General features: G+C 38.0%; 1 protein-coding gene across 6 annotated transcripts in view; it reads left to right on the top strand.

Annotated features, from left to right (window-relative positions):
* LOC135224836 (uncharacterized) overlaps positions 1–20,426 on the top strand; it is a 634,596-nt gene that overhangs the window by 596,964 nt on the left and 17,206 nt on the right. For all 6 annotated transcript variants that reach the window (XM_064264186.1, XM_064264191.1, XM_064264167.1 and 3 more), the window contains 2 exons: positions 8,427–8,494; positions 13,336–13,511. In XM_064264186.1, the coding sequence (XP_064120256.1) occupies positions 8,427–8,494; positions 13,336–13,511 (244 nt within the window). The remainder of the gene's footprint in view (positions 1–8,426; positions 8,495–13,335; positions 13,512–20,426) is intronic.

Below are 20,426 nucleotides of genomic sequence, written 5' to 3'. Positions count from 1 at the left end.
GTGACGCATGAGTAAGTTTTTTTTTTTTCCTTTATAATTAAGCTCCACATTGTTTTCTTGGTAGGTGAGCGCTGTGTTTCCTTTCTCGACTGGTTGAAGTGGCAAGAGATAGCTATCTGAATTTTGCAGAGAACAAGGAACATTGTTTGGCAGGTGAAGGTCGTTTTGAATAAACGAAAAATCTCAAAGGGGACCGCCTAGAAATCTATTTTCGCTCATGTGGTCGACGTTTGCGGTCTCTTTGATAAATAATAATAAACAAAAAATACTTGGGTAGCACCGTAAAAACATTTATAGAAGCTATTGTACAATTTCAGGACGTTGGAAGAAATTCTAGACTGGTCATCAGTAGGATAGAAAAAAAAAAAAATATTAATCGATTCCAAGGTAGAATTAAAGTGTTGAATGGTTTTGTATTAATTTTATGCATACAGTTTTAACAGTCTGATGAAATAATTGATATTTCCTGATGACTTACTAATTTTGATTTCTCATTTTAAAGTAGTTTTAAAATGTATTTTTTAAGTGCTTGGAATGCTTTTTTTTTTTATAGTATATATAGACAGAAGGTAGTCATACTTGGAGGAATGGGAAAGAATAGGTTCTCAGAAGCGTCCATATAGTCTAATTTTTCTGAGTTGTTTAAAGTGTATCGGTGTCACGAAGGTTTAGGTTTAAGCCTTGATTAAGAACTTTTGATTTTTATACTAGAAATGTTTTTAGAAATCGTTATTTTTATATGGGAAAATAGCTTTTGTATTTCTGCTCACAGGTGGTCATTATTTTCTATGTAAATTACACCCTTTGAACAGTTTACAGCGTCTTGACTGTTCTACACGCTTTTATAGTGTTTCACACCTTGGGACTCGGAAGCTGATTGTGAATTGCTCTGTTTCATTAGTTTTCACATACTGTTTCCGTAAAAATTTTGCGAGTCGTCGCTCATTTCAATTAATTGCAGAAATCATTATTCTCTTTCTTTATCTTTTAAAGCGGGATAGACACACTTTGGTTTTGATCCATGCAGATCTGTATCCATAATTTTATCAGTCGAGATGATGAATGGTCGTAAATTTTAAATACTGATATTTAAATATTATACTCTAGAATTGTTTTTTTCGAAATGCCCTATAGTTGTGGTTTACATATTATTAGTGGTCCTTAATTGTAGTTAATTAAAACAGATAGTCTTGACTTAAATTGACAAAGCATTTCAACAACCTCAACACACAAATGATGATGATCGGTTTTTTATGATGATGTTATTTTAACCAAAGTTTAACGCCGAGATTTCGTCTATTATTGTTTGAAACTGAAAGGTTTCGACTGCAAATAAAAGTATTAAAATCTAGGTAAATAAACAATAAAAAGACTGTTGATAATAGAGAAAAATGGGGACCTCGTAGGAAGGGTGTGCATTATTGAATCTTGAGATGGTTTCGTGGACATACCTTCTAAATTAGTTTCACAAAAAATAATATGAAATGTGGTTCATTTGGGTCATGGCATGGAAGATTTTACCCGAAATTGTTTTCTCTCTCTCTCTCTCTCTCTCTCTCTCTCTCTCTCTCTCTCTCTCTCTCTCTCTCTTCTAAGATTATCTACGAAAAGGGCCATTCCCATTAACTTTATTAACTTTTCTAATTTCCCAGCTCATGAGCCACATTTCAACCTGAACTGCCCAGAAAAATCTTTGTGAGTTTTCCTCTCAATAAAAACCTTGAAAGAGCAAACGCACACACCCACGCACACACACGGCTCCTCCGTTTGGCTGTTGCAACCAAGGCCCAGTATTATTATTATTATTTTTTTTTCAGTATAAACATCTTTATGAAACTCCGGTTTCACTTTCGCGTTGTTTCTCTCGGTAAACGCTACTACTATCAAAATAAGTCTGTTAAGTAATATCAAGACTTTACGAGAAGTTGAGACTTTCCCATTGCAGATGCTCTTCTATCTTTGAAATGTTTAAGTTCTATTTTATATATTTTATTATTAAAGTTTACTAATATTGCATCAATCCCAAAAGAAACTGAGAATGTGCCAGTGATGGTAGTCCTACTTGTATAGAGCAGAGTAGTTATTAAGGAAGTATTCAAGATAAGTCCAAAGTTATCGTTGAAATGTCTTTTGACGGAAGCTATAACTTTTGGTTATTCGGAAATTAGACTCTTTGATATTAAGGGACTCATAAAATAACATTGGATATTACTGAAAACCTCTTCTAATTTGGAAAATTTCGTTCAGGGCTTGTCTTACAAAATTTAACAGGACTGACCTGGATCGCCTAAGCAAGAACCTCATGAAATGTCATCTTTATTTCATAGACAACCGTAAGCCAGATGTTCAAAATGGGGTTCTTGTATGTCGTTTCTTAAACCTTAATGATACAATAGTTTTTCTTTTCATCTTCTTTGTACCGTCTAGTGGAAATGGATGTTTTCTTAGATTTACAACAGCTAGAAAAAATGAACCGTATATACATACACCATTTCAGCTGAATATTTTATGTGACTGCAAAGTATACATGTATTTTGATGACGCAAACTTGTCAATTTAGTTGCGCCTACTGAAAAATATGAATATCAAAGGATGATGTTCCTCGAGGAAGCATAATGTGTCAAGATTAGCCCATTATTTGCCTGAGATTTAAACGAATCACGAAGTTTTTGTAGGTTTTCGAGAAATTCAGTCTTGCAGTGAATAATTATTGCTTACCGGTTACATAGAAATACGATACAGAACAAATGCATGTCCACTGGGAAGGGACCGCTGGGGTCATTAGAATGGTCAAGGCAAGTCTTGTGGAAACAGTCACCTTTTGGAAACGGTGAACGCCTGTCAAGCTGTTAGCGAAACTCGCCTTTTTGGGAATGAAATGCTTCCCAAGTTGGAATGGTCAGCGCATGCCCCTCTGGCATCGGAACATTCATCCCCCCTCCCACCATTTGAGGAGATAAATAGCGCCCGTGACTGGTTAAGCCCACCAATTAAAAAGGAACGCCCAGACTGTGCCCTGAAAGGAATTTTTTCCTTTGGCACATATTGTAGAAGTAGCATTATCCCGCAAAGCATTTTGTAAGACTATATTACATCTTGCCCCAACCTTCTCTCTCTCTCTCTCTCTCTCTCTCTCTCTCTCTCTCTCTCTCTCTCTCTCTCTCTCTCTTTTCAGGGAGTTGCTAATTTAAGAAGTTTAACGTCATTTCCCGGAGAATTAAAAACCGGACGCGATAAGTTAGATATTTTTCATCGCTGTGAAGGGCAACAGTGATGCAGTATTCATTTTTTATATATCCTTTCTTTACTGTTTTTCCTAGCGCCTGTACTTTTACATTAATGAACTTTACTTGATGGATACTGTTGTCAAACTTTTGTCTATATGTGTGGCTACAGCACGAATGATTTAAGTTCTCTCATTTATATAATGATTAATTTTAAAGCTTTGTCAACACAAGCACTTCTCACTATTCGACGTATGTGTGAAGCTCACCGACCCATTTATTTATTTAATTTTTTTGTATATCTTGGATTGTTGATTTTGTCCGTTAACGTGTTATCTCCACGGACAATGTTAGGAATTTTTCTGTCTCGCTTCTGTTTCCCCAGATTCTTAAATTCTTCCGTCTTCCAAGTTTCCAGTAATTGAAGAATGGGGTCGCTGGATCTGACCTTTGTGACGTAGTGGCACCTTAACAAATTAACCTTCTGAAAGCTGATTGGACAAGTTGTCTCCTAACTATGATCTGAATCATATGATTTATGGCAGAAAGAGTAAAGTACCGCTTCCAACCTTCTTTTTATCTGGATTCTGCGATGCTGCACACTGCCGAATAAGAAAGCCGCATGTAAACAATACAATTTTTATCAGTGTGTGGATGAGAATAGTCTTCCATTCTTACAGTCAACGACTACAGTGACAGAAGTACAGTGAGTAAGATCAAAGGATTATTCACCGTCGAAATCTGTTGTGGATGACTTTCATCGATATCTGCCATGTTCATTTATATAAAGGTATTGAAAACGTTGAAGCATCCTAGCCGTGTGACAACAAAATATTTAGCTTTTTTAAGAGTGTTTAGCATCAGTAGAACTGAAAATTTATTATATTCAGCATCGCAAAAAAATAAAATGCTAATAGTTAATGTTCCTGAAATTATGGGGAAAATCCACTGCCCTTAAAAATGCAAAATCTGCAATAATACATTGTGAAATTGCGTTTAAAACATTTTTTTGTGGTTTTTGCAAAAATGAAATTACGGAGAGTCTATTAGAATATTGCAGCTTTATTTTTTAAAGTGATAATAGCACTTAACTTAATTTTAAAAGGTAAAAAAAATGCTTTCTTTCATTTCTGCTATTGGTTCGCAAGTCTGCCATTTTTGAAGACTATTGTAATTGTTTTTCACAGAAGCTAGTGAAACTATCATCATTCAAAAGAACAGAAATCCATCGCTATTAAAAATCGATAGTATAATATTCCGTCATTGTCAGTGTGATACTCTTGTAGTACTGGAGAAATTTCCTTGCTTGACAGTTTTCGTAGTTTCTTTTAAATGTACTATTATCTCTTCTGGAAGTTCCTCGTTGGACGAATGGTTTTCGCGCTAGGCTGCCAATCCGGTGGTCCAAAGTTCGGTTCTCGGCTCTGCCAACGCGGAATCAGAGGAATTTATTTCTGGTGACAGAAATTCATTTCTCGATATAATGTCGTTCGGATCCCACAATAAGCTGTAGGTCCCGTTGCTAGGTGACCAATTGGTTCCTAGCCACATAAAAATATCTAATCCTTTGGGCCAGCCCTAGGAGAGCTGTTAATCAGCTCAGTGGTCTGGTTAAACCAAGATCTGGAATATTGCTGCGTCTATAATCCTTTACCATTAAGATCCCTAAAAAGAAAGATAAAGGTCACTTATATGAAATTTTATTCTTGAGAATCCAATAAAAACGTTTTATGTAGTAATATACGAAAACGTTTGCATTTTCGAGTAAGTAATTTTCCAGTATATTTTTCTTCGGAGGAGTGGCATTAACGCAAGGGAATGCGAGTGTTCAGGTATTTGAACACCTCATGTTTGGAGCCAGGCAGTGTGTAAGATCTCGGTGTATTTTTGGTTTCCTTTGTGAGGTTTATTACTTTTTTTTATGTGCAGATATTATAAATATTGTAAATATAGCTCGATTAAAGGCTATTTATATATGTATATATATTATGTATGCGCGCGTGCGTGAGTGCATATTATATACATATGTATATGTACATATATATCCTTTAATCGGACTTATGTATAGTGATATATATGTGTGTGCGCCCGCGCGTATTATATACATATGTATATGTACATATATATCCTTTAATCGGACTTATGTATAGTGATATATATGTGTGTGCGCCCATGTATGTATGTATGTATGTACGTACGTACGTATGTATGTATATATGTTTACACACTTATGTTTGTGTGCTTGTTTGAGTACTTGTTCTTATTCTGGAGTTATTGCTTATTGTACGTTGACAGAAAGCTTTCAAAGAGATGAGAACTGTAGATAAGGATATTTTGAAAAGCTGGATTGTCGTAAAATGCATCAGTGTTTACAGGTGTTTTGATCACAGCGAGAGAATGGAAGACAGTTAGGGTTCTGGAATGGGGCCTGATTCCGACATTTTGGAAGGATAGACGAGTAACATCCGAGAAAATAGCTTCAAGAGTGGAAGAGGTGTTGGGACGGAAATGATAAAGGACGCAAGGATGGGTGTCACTTGCAGTGTGTGTGTAGGAGGAAGGGATCCTTGTCTGATGGATGGTCTCCTGTGATAGTATAAGAATGACTTATATTTTGGAAGTGTGATGCACAGAGATTTCATCACTGATTCAGCAGGCCGCAAATGTCATTAGGCTCCTCTAGTACCAGTCCTTGTCACTTTCGAACACCATTGACAGGAGCCGGGTTTGCTTCCTGTTCAAAGCAGTGCTTTGTGGTCAGATCTTATGACGATGTCCTTTCGCCGGTTGACGTAAGCAGGGAATTATCCGGTAGTTACGCGACGCTGGAGGGTCGCAACCTTCGCTATCAGTGACATGGATTAGCGTACCCTCTGGAACCACGCTCTGCAGGTGAAAATGGTGTACGATATTCTAAATGCACATTATTTTCTTGGTTATCAATAGGGCTGCGATATTCGGATATGACGTCTTTTTGGTCTTTCTAATGAAATGAGAAAATATAATACGGATTTCAGACAGAGGAAGGCATTTGGCTCAGCAACTGTGAGACCACGAAGGAAAAAGAGACATTCTTGATGTCCTCCACAGCTTCCACAGATTCCCGTTTTCTTCGGTTTCGAGGCTCCGGATTGGGGATGGAGTCTCGCCCTTTGTAGGTGGGGGAGGGATGGGATATGCCCAGGAGTATGTCGAGAAGGTTAGCAGATTGAGAAGAGGAGGAGGGGGAGGGGGGGTTGTGGAGCTGGAGGAGTGGGTTTTGTGGGAGAGAAATAATTCCATTATGTAAAATAGGGCGAGAGTAAGGGAACAATACCTTCTCAGCTCGATTTGTCTTGCTTCGAACGTCGTTAGCAACAAGCTTGTTCCAATAAAAGTGCGCATACATTAGCTTCCCCCCTCCCCCCTTTCCCTACCCCACTTGTTCACGCAGTCGGTGGAAGTGTGAAACTTTAATGGTTTAGCGGTCGTGGAGGTAAGGGAGAGGAAGCAGATGTGTTCTGGATCTGCTTTTGTTTTGAATAACCGCAGATTTTTATTTGGGCCCTATCAGGAAGTCATAAAAGAAAGGCTAGAATTTATGCTTCAGCCACATGACTAATTCATCTATCCCAGAGTAACGAAAATTTCAAAACACATTGCTCACTTCATATATTTAATGGAAATATAAGTCATTTAAAATTTCTGTTATACCAGAAACTGGAAATTGTTATTTCGATGAAAATGTTGACACTATTAGTATATTCTGTGTAATCCTTAAAATGGAAATTGGAGATATACAACAAATATTACTAATTTCCGTGGAATTATCTCGTAAGAAATTGACCAGGATTCTTTTCATCTTTAAATCCTTCAACTTTCAACTAAGTAAGTCATTATCTGTTTCGCGATGCTATATTTCTTCATGTTATCGTCACGTTTGTGGCCTGTATTGACCTTCGAGAGAAGGGAAAATCTGTTAAGGGCTAACCTCTTAACTCAAAGAATTTGAGCCGATGCGAAGGTGTTTCGTGTGGCGATACTTGATTTTATAACGAAACTATGCGAGGGAGAGTTCCTGTTTAGAGAATAAGAGACCTTTGTGATGGAGGGAGTGGGAATCGTTTTCATAGCGGAGGATTCAGCACAGAGACAGTCCAATTTGACAACAGCGAGCCAACTAGCAACATTAGAGGCATTAAAGAGCGTCAAATTGACTTATATTTTCGTTGTTTGTTTCCGGCTGTTGGTGGATCTGCTCCATTTTGTACATTCGCATTGCTGTCAATGTGGTTTTAATCGTGGATTAAAATGATAATCTGTTAAAATGTACAAGGGACTGGCGTTTGTGCTCGAGTGCATCACAAATGTGTTGCAGATTCGGAGAGTCAGGGTGGTTATTGGTTATTATATTAAGAGAATGTGTAGCAACAATTGATTTTCCTTTTACACTGTGTCATTTCTTAGTATTTTGCTGCTGAGCTTTCATGCGTTTTTCAAATTGCAAGTCGTGTGCAATTAATCACCAGCTCCTGTTAAAAGATGCAAAATTTACGCACATTTCTAAAATTCTATAACATTTGTCATTTGAAAGTCTGTATAAACGGGGGTAACATTTGCAAAAATGATTACATTAAATTGTTATTTCTGCATTTGCATGGGTAAATTTAGGTATGATTTTTATTAATACGTTACTGTCCTTCCATGTGTCAAAACAAAATAATTACCGTGAACTTTCGCTTGCTAATAAACTAAAAAGCAAAGGTATTGTTCCGAGAAGAAAGGTTTTCAGTAAAACTATTGAACTTCGAGATAGTTTGGAACTTATTTTAACGTTTTACGTCCTATTGAGTTTTCAGACGCACATGTTGACACGAAGAAAATTTATGTAATTGATATTAACGTTCCGCAGGTTCCACATTTCCATTTGTTTTCACTTTTCCGTTTAGATTTGAAAACTATACATTTCCTGTATTTGTTTTTACATGAGAGAGTTTGGGAATGTATTGTGGACTACCCTGATATCTCACAAGTCTCTGGTACATGTATAATTATGAAAGAATGTATTCATACTGTTTCGTGCTTGTGAGTCTGTTTTTGTTATGTATGTGTTATGGTCTCTCTCTCTCTCTCTCTCTCTCGTGAGTGAAGTTTATTTTGAATTTTTCATTAAGAAGTTGCAGGAAGTTCGTGACGTTAATTTTCCTATTTTTTCTTTTACAGGAAGTTCAAATGTAACAAGTGCATGGTAATCAACATGAAGCATGCGAATGTCATCCAGTATAAAGAGTGTAAGTATATGCTCGTTAACGTTTTATGACGGATTTGAATTTTTGTACGCTTTAATTTCTGTTATTGTAGGTTTTTTGATGCAGCTCTCAAGTGTTGTCGTTAACTTTTTATGACATGTTTGACTATTTTAATTTACTCTTTATGTTGCTGTCACTCATTCATTCATTCATTCATTCATTCATTTTAATCATGTTGTTCAGGTCTTCATCTTATGATAAGTATGATGCGTAATCTCCGTCTGAGATCACGTATTTAATACAGCTAAGCACATGCTTATATTTTATGACTCGGATTTTGCTAAACCATTGCCTTATGGAGACTTTCGTTTCTTCGCCTTTGACACGAAAAAACATTCAATTTGTATATATAAGCTATTTGCAGTCACCCAAACGCACGCCCAGTTCTTGTAAATTCTCTTTTGCAGTCAAGAGTAAGTGATTTTAAAGTAAAGTAAATATGCTTCCATCGTCCGACGTTCGTGTCATTCCTAAAACTTAAAAGCCACACGCTCAACAGAGTTTAATTGAAGGTGATAAATCAATGTGTCAAGGTGAAGACATTTTTTTTTCTCTCTCTCCTTTTTCTGTACCAGGACAATTCATTGTTTTTTCTTATTCTCTTGTTCCTTCTCTCACGATGCGTTTAAGTGAAGAAACCATTGATCGAAAAAGGTATCAAAGGAAGCTTTTGTTTTGCGGACCAGCGGTATTGTTTCCACGTAGAGTCGTGAAGTCTCTCTCCATTCGAACAATAGGTGAATGTCGGGGGGGTGGGGGTTGCCCGGTTCGGGGAAGGCACGGGGACAGGGATGTGGCCAGTGTGCAAGTGTGTCAAATTCTGAGGTGGTTGGCTGTGTGGTCACATGCTAAGAGAAAGAGAGATTGCGGCTGATGGGCAACAGTTACAAAATGCTTTGGATGCTGTATGGCCGTTATTATTATTATTATTATTATTATTATTATTATTATTATTATTATTCAAATATCAATCCTGTTTGGTAAGCTAGACGTTACAAGCCTAAGGACTTTTGTAGAAAAAGCAGCCCAGTATGGAAAAAAGAGAAATGCGAAAATAAAGAATAAACTACGAATGGGAGAGTCAAAGATAAACAATTAAGATAACAAACATTAAGCTATGAAATGGGATTCATATGCGCCTGCACCACAAAAAACCTTTTGCACCCATTTTGAACTTTTGAAATGTTAATGAGAATTGTGTCGCATTGAACTTTATTAGAAAAAAAGCAAGACCTAAGATTCATTGCAGGTATAATACTACGTGGTGGATATTATAGTCGAAAAAATCTGAAAACAAAGGATGATGAGAATTTTGAAAATCTGAAAAGGCATATCCATTGAGCAAATTAAACAAAAGACGACACAGCCAATTGTCTTAAGGAGTCTACAAAAAAGCGAGTCTAGATTTGGAGTAACTCGCCATTTATGTCTCTGAGGTTTACCAAAACAGTTTCTCTTATAATTGAATCGCATTTCTTTTCGGCTGAAGCATCGGTACAAATATTCTGTCATATCTGATGTACTCATTTTTCAAAGACGAAAAGCCCCCCGTTTATCTAAATAGCCACATCTACTGTCACCACAAACCCAGGTTGTGTCTTTGATTTGGTAATTCAGCAGCCGAGGCATTACTAAAGGGTGTATGCAGCATCTTTTCTAGCCCCAGCTGCGGTACATCACCTCCATTCCACTTCCTTTCTTCAGTCATGCTGTCCAACCGGCGGAGTGTTACTCTTTTTCACAGCCTTAGGGCTGATGGCCGAAAGTGCCCACCGCTTTGACTGACAGCCTAAATTTAGGATGACAAAAAACAGTATTTCAGCAACCGAGAGGAAATTTGCCTATCTTTTATGTTGACAGAATTTTCGTTGAAACACCAAACGGGCCAGCTAAAACGCCATGGGATTAAGTGAATCTAACTAGTTTTGTCACGTGTGGCCTCATTATAATTTTCTCTGGGCCATATTGAGAAGCTAACGCAAAAGCTGTTAGGCCATGGCAGTCAGAATTAAACCAGTTCCCGTGGTAGGCGCTGAAATCCTCCGAAAACTCAAATCTTTGTGTCATCATTCTATTCCTGGCCGTGATAATGACTAGACTGTCAAGAATGACGCCATGGAAGTCTGGATTGAAGTAAATGGAACACGAATAAAAATGATACCTGATACAGTCTTCATAACCGGACTATCTTAGCGTTCTTATTCATAACAGGACTTACGTGCATGAGAAGGTGGGTACTCATATCTGATATACCCTGCCTTTCCTCTTGGTTTATAAATTGCGTAACTTTTAAGAAGTGCCTTTTATGATAAACTAAAGTTTATATGCAAAATGAAATGTCACACTGGAGTAATTGCAAGGCCCCTGATATTACCATGTGACACTGGCAATATCTAGACACTGAGTTTTTAGTTCATATCTTTATTTTCATTTTTAAAAATGTGTAAGCGCAGATGTAAGTCGACCAACATATTTTCTGTAAACTTATTTACCCAACAAAATTGGCAAAAAATATAATTACAGCACAAGAGATCTCACTTGCAGGAATAGTTTAATTTTATTATTGTAAATGTTTCTGATAATATGTATTGGTATTTGATTTTTTAAAATATATATATAATTCGAATAACTTACCCACTATGAAACTTGTAGATGTAAATGAAACTTAAGCATTAATTTTAATGCGATTGACTTACCCTCTACAGAATTTAGAGACATATTACAGATTGAATGATAGGAAATACCGAATTAGAAAACATACTGGCACAATATTGTGTATTCTGTAGCAATAATGCCTTTCTGAAACGCGCTGAGTATGCCACTAATTATCCCCTAGTATCCTATGCATCTCAAGCCAATAGTAGGATACAGAAGTATCGACTCTTTTTACTAGGTGGTTTTCCGAGTGGAACATCCTTTATTTACGTTTCTGCTAAGAGGAAACCTGTGTGTTGTGAGTTTGACTTTGCAAAGATATCTAAAAACGAGCTTTAAGGATAAAAATATTGGTCATTGTAAAGTGAACCCTGTTAACTGCAGAAATGAAGACGGAAACCGCTGGGTGGCAAATTCCATGTCATCTGTACTGATGCACGCACATTGAATCATCCGCAATATGTCATTGCACTCTCCTAAATAATGCACCACCTTAGCAGATATGCTACACGCACTTCGCCTGTCCATGCTGCACTTTAGTGCCGTTGTTCTGGAACTATGCTAAAGAGGCGATTTTCGTGACTTTCTGGCCGTTTTCTGGATATTCCTGGTCAAATGATATTCTTAGTCTGTTTCCCTCTCTTCTTAGATGTTCTGTGTTGTATGTCTTCTGTACTGTCATTTCAAGGATACAAGATAATTTATTGGTGTCTAATCTAACATACATATGCCGTCACAGGTTAACCTAACCTTTTTACAAGAGGATGCTTTTCTTAGTTACGTAGTAATTATTAGCGCATTCACCTTCACCTGTTAGCGAAGGTGTTGGCTATCTGTACATCCAATTTCATAACACCCCTAGGCTTTGCTTTTACAAAGATTCTGTATACATCATATATTATGTATCTTGCTTCATTTCTTTTATCAGACGTTTTTTCAAGGTTCCCGGCAATTTAACTCTCGAACAGATTAATCAATAAAGGCATAATATTTTAGATTGTATGCAGACTGTCCAGGTTTTAATGCTTCCTTTTTATAGCAGAGTAATCTTAATATTTCAACAGACGCACATCCTTTGAATTCCTTCACCTGTTTTCGTAAGAGACATGTTATTTTTTTATTTATCCTAAGAAACCTTGTTATTTCATTATTGTCTCTCACCCAGTTCATCTCATCGTTCCCATGCTCAGTTACTCACATTTATTCAACGAGATCTTTTCATATATATCTATATTCCTTATGTCATTTTGCCGTCACTTTAACCTCTGCATCAAATGCGATCATATGCGTCCATTTTTAGGTCTTCACGAGTGACATTCTCACCTCAAACTTTGATTTACTTACTATTCATGCATAAAACTTGCATTTGCTGATATTACCAACTTTGATTTTGCGACTACTGGCCCGTTTGTTAAGTGTTTACGTTCTTGTTTGGTTCATTCTTGACCATAGAATTAAATTGATGGTCGACCAAAAATTTGTTGTTCGTTCTTAGCCCTAACAAAGTGAGCGCCAAACTCCCCAGGTTATCACCTAGCAGGATCTGCAAAACGTCAAACATACCCGACCTGCGTTTTCCCTCCCTTTAACCTTTGATTTTATACCGGCCTCGTGTCGCCTGGACTTCATCTTTAGTTTTAAATAGTTGTTTCCCTGATTTCTGGGTTTACTCTTACGGCCAGACAAAATTTTGCTTCGCGCTATTATTTTAGTTGTTTAGTATCTCTTTTTATTTTTTTTCTAGGCTGCTAAGGCCCGTTTCATAAGAATGCTGATGTAGTAATTGTAGTTCTAATAGTAATGATATTGATGATAATAATGATTCAGCAGATATGATAAATCTGAACACCAAAAACCACTTGTAGAAAAAGAGCCTCTAAATGTTCAGTCCTTTCTCGTAGAACAGTAATAAACTATGAAGTTTTTCTATAAATAGGCAATTATTATTATTATTATTATTGTAAATATACAGATGAACCTTATTCATATGGAACAAGCCCACAAGGGCCATTGACTTGAGGTACAGTCTTACAGTGAATATGGTGTTCATTTGAAAGAAGTAACAGTAACTAATGTGTGTTTTGGGGCTGTTGGGGTGGTGTTTACGTAATTATGTTCACCAAGAAATTTTGAAGTAATTAACCGCAAATGACACTTCTTTTTTCCAGCTTTCTGCCACCAAGAAGGGCAAGATTTGAAGACGCTTTGCTTGGGTATCACAGGTGACGCCATGCTCTATTCAATCTTCCGACTGAATGCTGAGCCCATCACTTGCCCATTCCGTGGCACTTTCACCTTCAGCTACTCCAAAGGGTACGGGGAGTGTGCCCAGCCGCTGTCTCAGGTAAGCTTAGAATCAGTTTATTGTACACTTAGTTCTTTAATCATTATTTAGCTGTTCAGTTTAACAGATAAGTGTACTATTATTTATATTTATATACACATATGTATGGTAGCTGACCAACCTGGCGATGCCAGGGAAAACGCTGAATGATAGGGGATGGAAGGTAGAAAGGTTAGGGAGGGGGATGGGAGGTAGAAGTGATAGGGTGAGGAGAAGGGGAGAAACAGGGTAAGGGAAGGAGGAAGGGAAGAAGTAGGGTGAGGTTCTGCTTATAGACTTAGTAGCTAAATAAACTCTTAATGGTTTATCATACCTCATTTCAGTGTATGTAATATATATATATATGACTTACCATCTGGAAAAGAGGAAGGGGTGATGTAAAAATAACCAAAAACAACCGATATTAGTGTCTAATCCATAGTTTTCATGTTCGTTGAGATGAATAGTGACACGATAGGAAAGGAGTGGGGGTTTGGGAGTGTTGAGAAGTAGTGAAATATGAAATGTCAAAAATGCTGACCAGTGTAAAGGCCTGTCCACACAAGCAGGCCTGATCGGTGTGCTCCGGGGTTGACAGGCAAATTCTGGTGGGCTTACCTGTGAATGTTGTCCACACGGGTGAGGCGATAGAGAGATGGGTGTGCCCGACGATGCCAGTAGCGTGTTCAGAGCAGTACGATAAGCATGGTGCCTACCACAAAGAAGATAGTGTAGCATGATAATTGCTTTGTGTGTGATGAAAAAGAAGAGAATATGGTGCAAAGAATGGTCCAGTAAAAGAAATGTATGTGGTTAACATACGTCTGCCAGGGTCGAAGCTCAAGCCATCAGGCACCACCATAGTGATTTTGCTACAAGACCCATTGGGCAATTTGACTGTTTGCCCATTAGAGGGGAAGTCCGCCCGATCAGGCCTGATTGTGTGGACAGGCCTTAAGTTACCTATCTTGAGAGAGAGAGAGAGAGAGCGCTTAAGTCCCCCATGACATACTTTTGCCCAGGAGTACTATGAATGACAGTGGATCATTTACCATGAAAGAAAGTAACACATGATGTGGTTTATACTAGCATATTTATTTAAATCAGTAATGCCAAACAGAATTGTCACTAACAGTACACGTACTTTCCACCTCAGGATAGTTTCATTCCCCAGCTCACAACATGATACTGTAGGCTCAGTAGTTTTGTGGCGCTTCTTTCCTCCACTGTACTGTTAACTGATACGACCATATCGCGGTTCGAAGTCATTATAGACCATTGCCACAACCACTTCTTTGGTGGGGACAACCAAGTGTTTTTTTGGGCTTGCCCTCAGGCATCTTCTTGTTGATCTTCAGGTTCTCTATGGGCACTAGCTCTGAAGATGGCGAGGTTGCCTGATGAACTCCTGGAGGTCTAGAGTGATTCATTTCTTAAGGCCTGGTATGTTGCTTTTTTCATTTTTACCTCTGCAGGTGATGAATAATGCATTTCTTAAGGTCTGTTATGTTGCTCTGTCTCATTTCGACCTCTGCAGTTGCATTACAAATGAAGTAGAACAAGAAACTTGCTGTCTGCTTTTGGCATAGGCAGCAAAGATCTGAAGGTGTGGGACACCTGACCTTCAACATGTAACCTGGCTCACAATTCTCCTTTGCAGGCTGAAGTCATCTCTCCAGATAGAGTGCTTGCAGTAGATAGTGAGACTGACCTAAGGTGGAAGAGAGACCTCTCCATTGCTACAGCAAAGCTCTCTTGTCCATTTGGTCTTCCAGTCTGGCCTCCCTCTGCTGCTCTGGATGTAACTCCTCTTGGTCTTCTAGTCTGGCCTCCCTCAATTATGGGATTAATGCTGCTCTGGATACATCAACTCTCTTGTCCTTTTTTACTTTTCCAGTCTATCCTCTCTCTGGCTGCACCTCCTCTGGTCTTGCTCTTTGACCTCCCTCTGTATTGGTACTTCTGCTGCTCTGGGTACAGCTAGTCTGGCCACCCTCTTTTCTGGTACCTCTGCTCTTGTGGATGTAGCAGCTTTTGTCCATAGGTGCCAGTTTGGCCTCACTCTATTTTGGAATTCTGCTACCCTGGGTACAGCAGCTCTCCCCCCCCCCCCCCCTCAATTATCGGACTAAAGCTGCCCTCGATATATCATCTCTTTTGTCCTTTTGGTCTTCCAATTTGACCTCCCCCTATTTTGGCTCTCTGGATGCACCACCTCTTGTCCTGTGGTCTCCCTTGGTTCTGGCTTCAGCAGGTATTATGATCTGGACTCCCTCTGTGCTGGTACTTCTGCTGCTCTGGATACAGCTCTTGTACTTTGTGGTGTTCCAGTCTGGCCAGCCTCTTCTCTGGTGTTGCAGCAGCTCTTTTGGTCTTCCAGTCTAGCCTCCCTCTACTTTGGAATGTCTGTTGCTCTGGGTGAACAGCCCTTTTGCCCTTTGGTCTTCTAGTCTGGTCTGGTTCCTATGCTCCTCTGGATGCAGCAGCTTTTGTCCTTTGGTGTGCCATTGTGGCCTCCCTCTATTTTCGTTCTCTGGATACAGCTCCTCGTCTTTTGGCATTCCAGTCTGGCTGCCCCCTTCTCTGGATGCAGCAGCTCTTGTCCTTTAGTGTGTGCCAGTCTGGCCTCCCTCTATTTTGGAACTTCTGCTCCTCTGGGTACAACAGGTCTTTTGCCCTTTGGTCTTATAGTCTGGCCTACCTCTGCTGCTTTGGGTACTGTAGTTTTTTGCCCTTTGCTCTTCTAGTCTGGCCTCCCTCTGCTTCTCTGGATGCAGCAGCTCTTGTCCTTTAGTGTGCCAGTGTGACTTCCCTCTATTTTGGAAAACTTTTTCTGCTCAGGTTTCATCAGCTCTTTTGCCCTTTGGTCTTCTAGTCTGGCCTCCTTCTGTCTTATACCTCTGCTACTTTGGGTACAGCTGGTTTTTGCCCTTTGGTCTTCTAGTCTGGCCTCCCTCTGCTTTTTTGGAGTGCCAATCTGGCTTTCCTTCGTTCTGGTACTTCTGCTGCTTTGGATGCAGTAGCTCTTTTGTCTTCTATTCTGGCCTCCCTCTGTTCTGGTACTTCTGCTCCTCTAGATGCAGCAGCTCCTTGTCATTTGATGTACCATTGTGGCTTCCCTTAGCTCTGGTACTCTGGTTGCAGCTCCTCTTGTCCTTGGGTGTTCCAGTCAGGCCTCCCTCTGACATGATGTCTCTGCTGCCCTGTATGTAATATGCCTTTTGGCTCCTGGTGGTCTTCCTCACAAGGGAAGGTCTTTTCTTTGTGGCCATTTGTTCTGAAAAAAATTGGATCCTTATTTTAAGGTTTAATTACAATATTTTTGCATTTAAATGCACAGGTATTTTCTAAAACTTAGTGTAAAAAAATCCCTATTACAATCGCAGACATAAATGTTTCTGGCCCCATTTGAACTTAAGGGTTTAGGGTGTTGGCCTAAGCTCATAGTTACTTATGTATTTTGTGTAAAACCATGAAAATATCTAGAGCTCATAGATATTTATGTATTTTGTGTAAAACCATGAAAATATTATATATCACTATCTGGAAATTGGCACCTTCAGATACAGATATTGCTTGCAATTCTGTGCAATTGAATATGAAAATTGCATTTTATGTGACAATATTCATACTTTCTTAAGGTTCATGACAACTCATGACAGCCTACCTAAACTCTAGTTTTGAGAGTAAAAATTAAAAAATCTTTAATTGAAAATATAAATGTTACACGCAACCCTACGCAACTGAATAAACAATTGACTTAAGGAAATGGTCACATTTGACCCAACCCCTAAGCTAGGGTGTTAGCTTAAGATTTTAGGCTCTAACCTCAGCTCTTCAAATTTGTGTAAAACCATGAAAATAACTACTAAAATTGCAAGTAAACATTACATGCAATCCAATGTAAATGAATAAGAAAGTGGCTTCAGAAAATGACTGCATTTTAATTAACCCCTAAGCTAAGGTGCTGGCACAAGGTCCTGTGCTCTTGCATAAAATCATGAAAATAGCAACTGAAATTGGATATATAGATGTTACATACAATCCTATTGCAATTGATAATGCAAGTATCTCAGAAAATGACTACTTTTGAATTGAACTCTTGAATTAACCCTTACCTTGGGTGCTGGTCTAAGGTCCTAGGCTCTCACTTTAACTCTTCTATTTCATGTAAAACCATGAAAATGTTTACTGAAATTGCGTATGTATACATTACATGCAATCCTATGCAAGTGGCCTCAGAAAATGTCTGCATCTGAACTAACCCCTAAAATAGGGTGCTGTCCTAATTTCCTAGGTTTTTACCTACACTTTTATTTCCTGAAAACATGAAAATAATCACTGAAATTGCATATACAGACATTGCATTTAATATTGTGCAATTGAATATACAATTGACCTCGGAAAATGATCGCACTTTAACTATCTCCTATGCTAGTGTGCTGGCCTAAGGGCCTAGGTTCTGAACTAAACTCTTCTATTTTATGTAAAACCATGAACATAACTACTGAAATTGCTTGTATAGACATTAATTATCACGCGCATGCATGCAATCACATGCAAGTGGTCTCACACTCTCTTAAACTTCTATTTCCTGTAAAACCATTAAAGTAACTACTAAAATTGCATATAGACGTTTATATGTAATCCTATGCAATTAATGTGCAAGTGGCTTTAGAAAAAGACCACATTTAGAAAAATCATCAAGCTACGGTGCTGAAATATGGTCCTAAGCGCTTACCTATACTCTTAAAGTAAAACCATGAAAATAACTACTGAAATTGCTTGTATACACATTATATGAAATCCTGTACAATTGAATATGCATATGGCTTTAGAAAATTATTGCATGTGAAATAACATTAAGCTAGGGTGCTTTCTAACGTCCTAGGCTCTTACCTAAACTTTATTTCGTGTAAAGACCATGAAAATAACTGTAACGTCCTAGGCTCTCACCTAAACTTTATTTCGTGTAAAAACCATGAAAATAACTGAAATTGATTGCATAGACATTATATGAAATCCTAGTGCAATTGAATATGCATATGGGTTTAGAAAATGATTACATATGAAATAAGCATTAAGCCAGGGTGCCTACCCATATATATTGTATATATATTGCCTAAACTCTTCTATTTCGTGTAAAACCATGAAAATAACTACTGAAATTACATACATGGAAACTATGCAATTGAATATGCAAGTCATCTCGGAAATTATGGTATTTGAGCTAAATCCTTAAACTAGGGTGCTGGCCTAAAGTCCTAATCTCTCAACTCATCCCTTCTGTTTTGTGTAAAACCATGAAAATAACTACTGACTACTGAAATTGCTTGTATATATATTACATGCAATATTATGCAATTGAATATGCAAGTGGCAACAGTAAATGACCACATTTCAACTAACCCCTAAGCTGGGGTGCTGGCCTAAGGTCCTAGGCTCTTTACGGACTATTTTATTTTTTAATACCATGAAAACAACTACTGAAATAGCATATAGACATTATCTGCAATCCTATGCAATTGAATATGCAAGAGGCATCGGAAAATTACTGCATTTGAACTAACCCCTAAGCTGGGGTGCTGACTGAAGGTGCTAGTCTCTACCTAAACTTATATTTCGTGTAAAACCATGAAAATAACTACTGAACTTGCGTGTATAGACATATGTAATTCTATGCAATTGAATATGCAAGTGGCCTCAGAAAAAGATGGCATTAGAACTAACCTCTAAGCTGGGCTGCTGACATAGGGTCCTAATCTCTTAGTAAGCAACCCAAATGCTATAGGAAACTGTAACTTTCAAAGAAATACCCGACGCGGAGTTATTACCTAAATATACCAAAAATACAGTGCCTTCACAATTAGCTGTACCTAAGATTTGGCACCTTCATATACAGATATTGGATCAATTCTATGGAATTGATGTAGATCTGTATTACTATTCCGCGACAGCCTAGACTATGGCAGTTGCGGTTTTTCTATGCAGTTTTACCTCCTGAACAAGAATTTTAAGTAATATTTATTCGGACGACTGTAATTAACCCCCAGGTGCCAGTACTAAACACGGCGAAATACATTGGACGCCCCAATCCCTAATGGAGGTCGTATCCGCGGTTACGTTCCTTGCAGTCCGTGTGGAACTATTCTTGAGAATTATCGGAATTGAATATGAAAATTACTTAACGTGACCACTTTCATACATACCTAATCTAGGGTGGTAGCCTAAGATTCATGGCAACCTACCTAAAGTAAACCCAATGCTTAATTTACCTCTATGTACAAATAATTTGGTTTTTAAAAGTAGATTTGTAAGCAATTCAATGCTTAATTTATCTCTATGTACCAATATTTTTGTTTTTAAAAGTAGATTGGTAAGCAATTCAAGTGTATTTTATTGCAGCCTTGAAAATTCGAGGTAAAATTCGAGGTAAAAACTTAATATTTTTTTTTCTCTGTAAGTATGCATTAGCGACAATAATGTATTGAGAAGAAGTGTTTTGTTATCACTTCCTTAACATAGTGAACTAAGTTAAAATACGCTACATTATTAATGTCCATAAATAAAATAATACCAAGCATTGTTGGAGGCACCAACCTATAGAGAAGGGATAAGGAAGGCACTGGAGGACGGGTCAGTGAAAAGCGAAGAGCCGTAAAAATTAATCTAATTCCAAAGAATCCTCTGAAAATTGGCTCTTTATTCAATACTAAAGACGCTTAAGCGACCTTATGACGTCTGGGGGTGATATATAAATACGATTTTCCTCGGTGTTCTCAAGGAACTTACGTGGGTTGCACTCAAAGACTTCCTTTGAAGGGGTGAACTATAGAACATGAAATAAACTGAGTAATTCAGAATTTTCAAATATCAGAGAGCATGTAAAAAAAATGTGGCAATAATACCGAACATGATCAATTTAAAATCATTACC

This window comes from Macrobrachium nipponense, chromosome 20 (assembly GCF_015104395.2).
Source record: "Macrobrachium nipponense isolate FS-2020 chromosome 20, ASM1510439v2, whole genome shotgun sequence".
In the NCBI taxonomy this organism is placed as follows: Eukaryota; Metazoa; Arthropoda; class Malacostraca; order Decapoda; family Palaemonidae; genus Macrobrachium; species Macrobrachium nipponense.
Note: the sequence above shows the minus strand (reverse complement) of the source record. Positions and strands in the feature narration are given on the sequence as shown.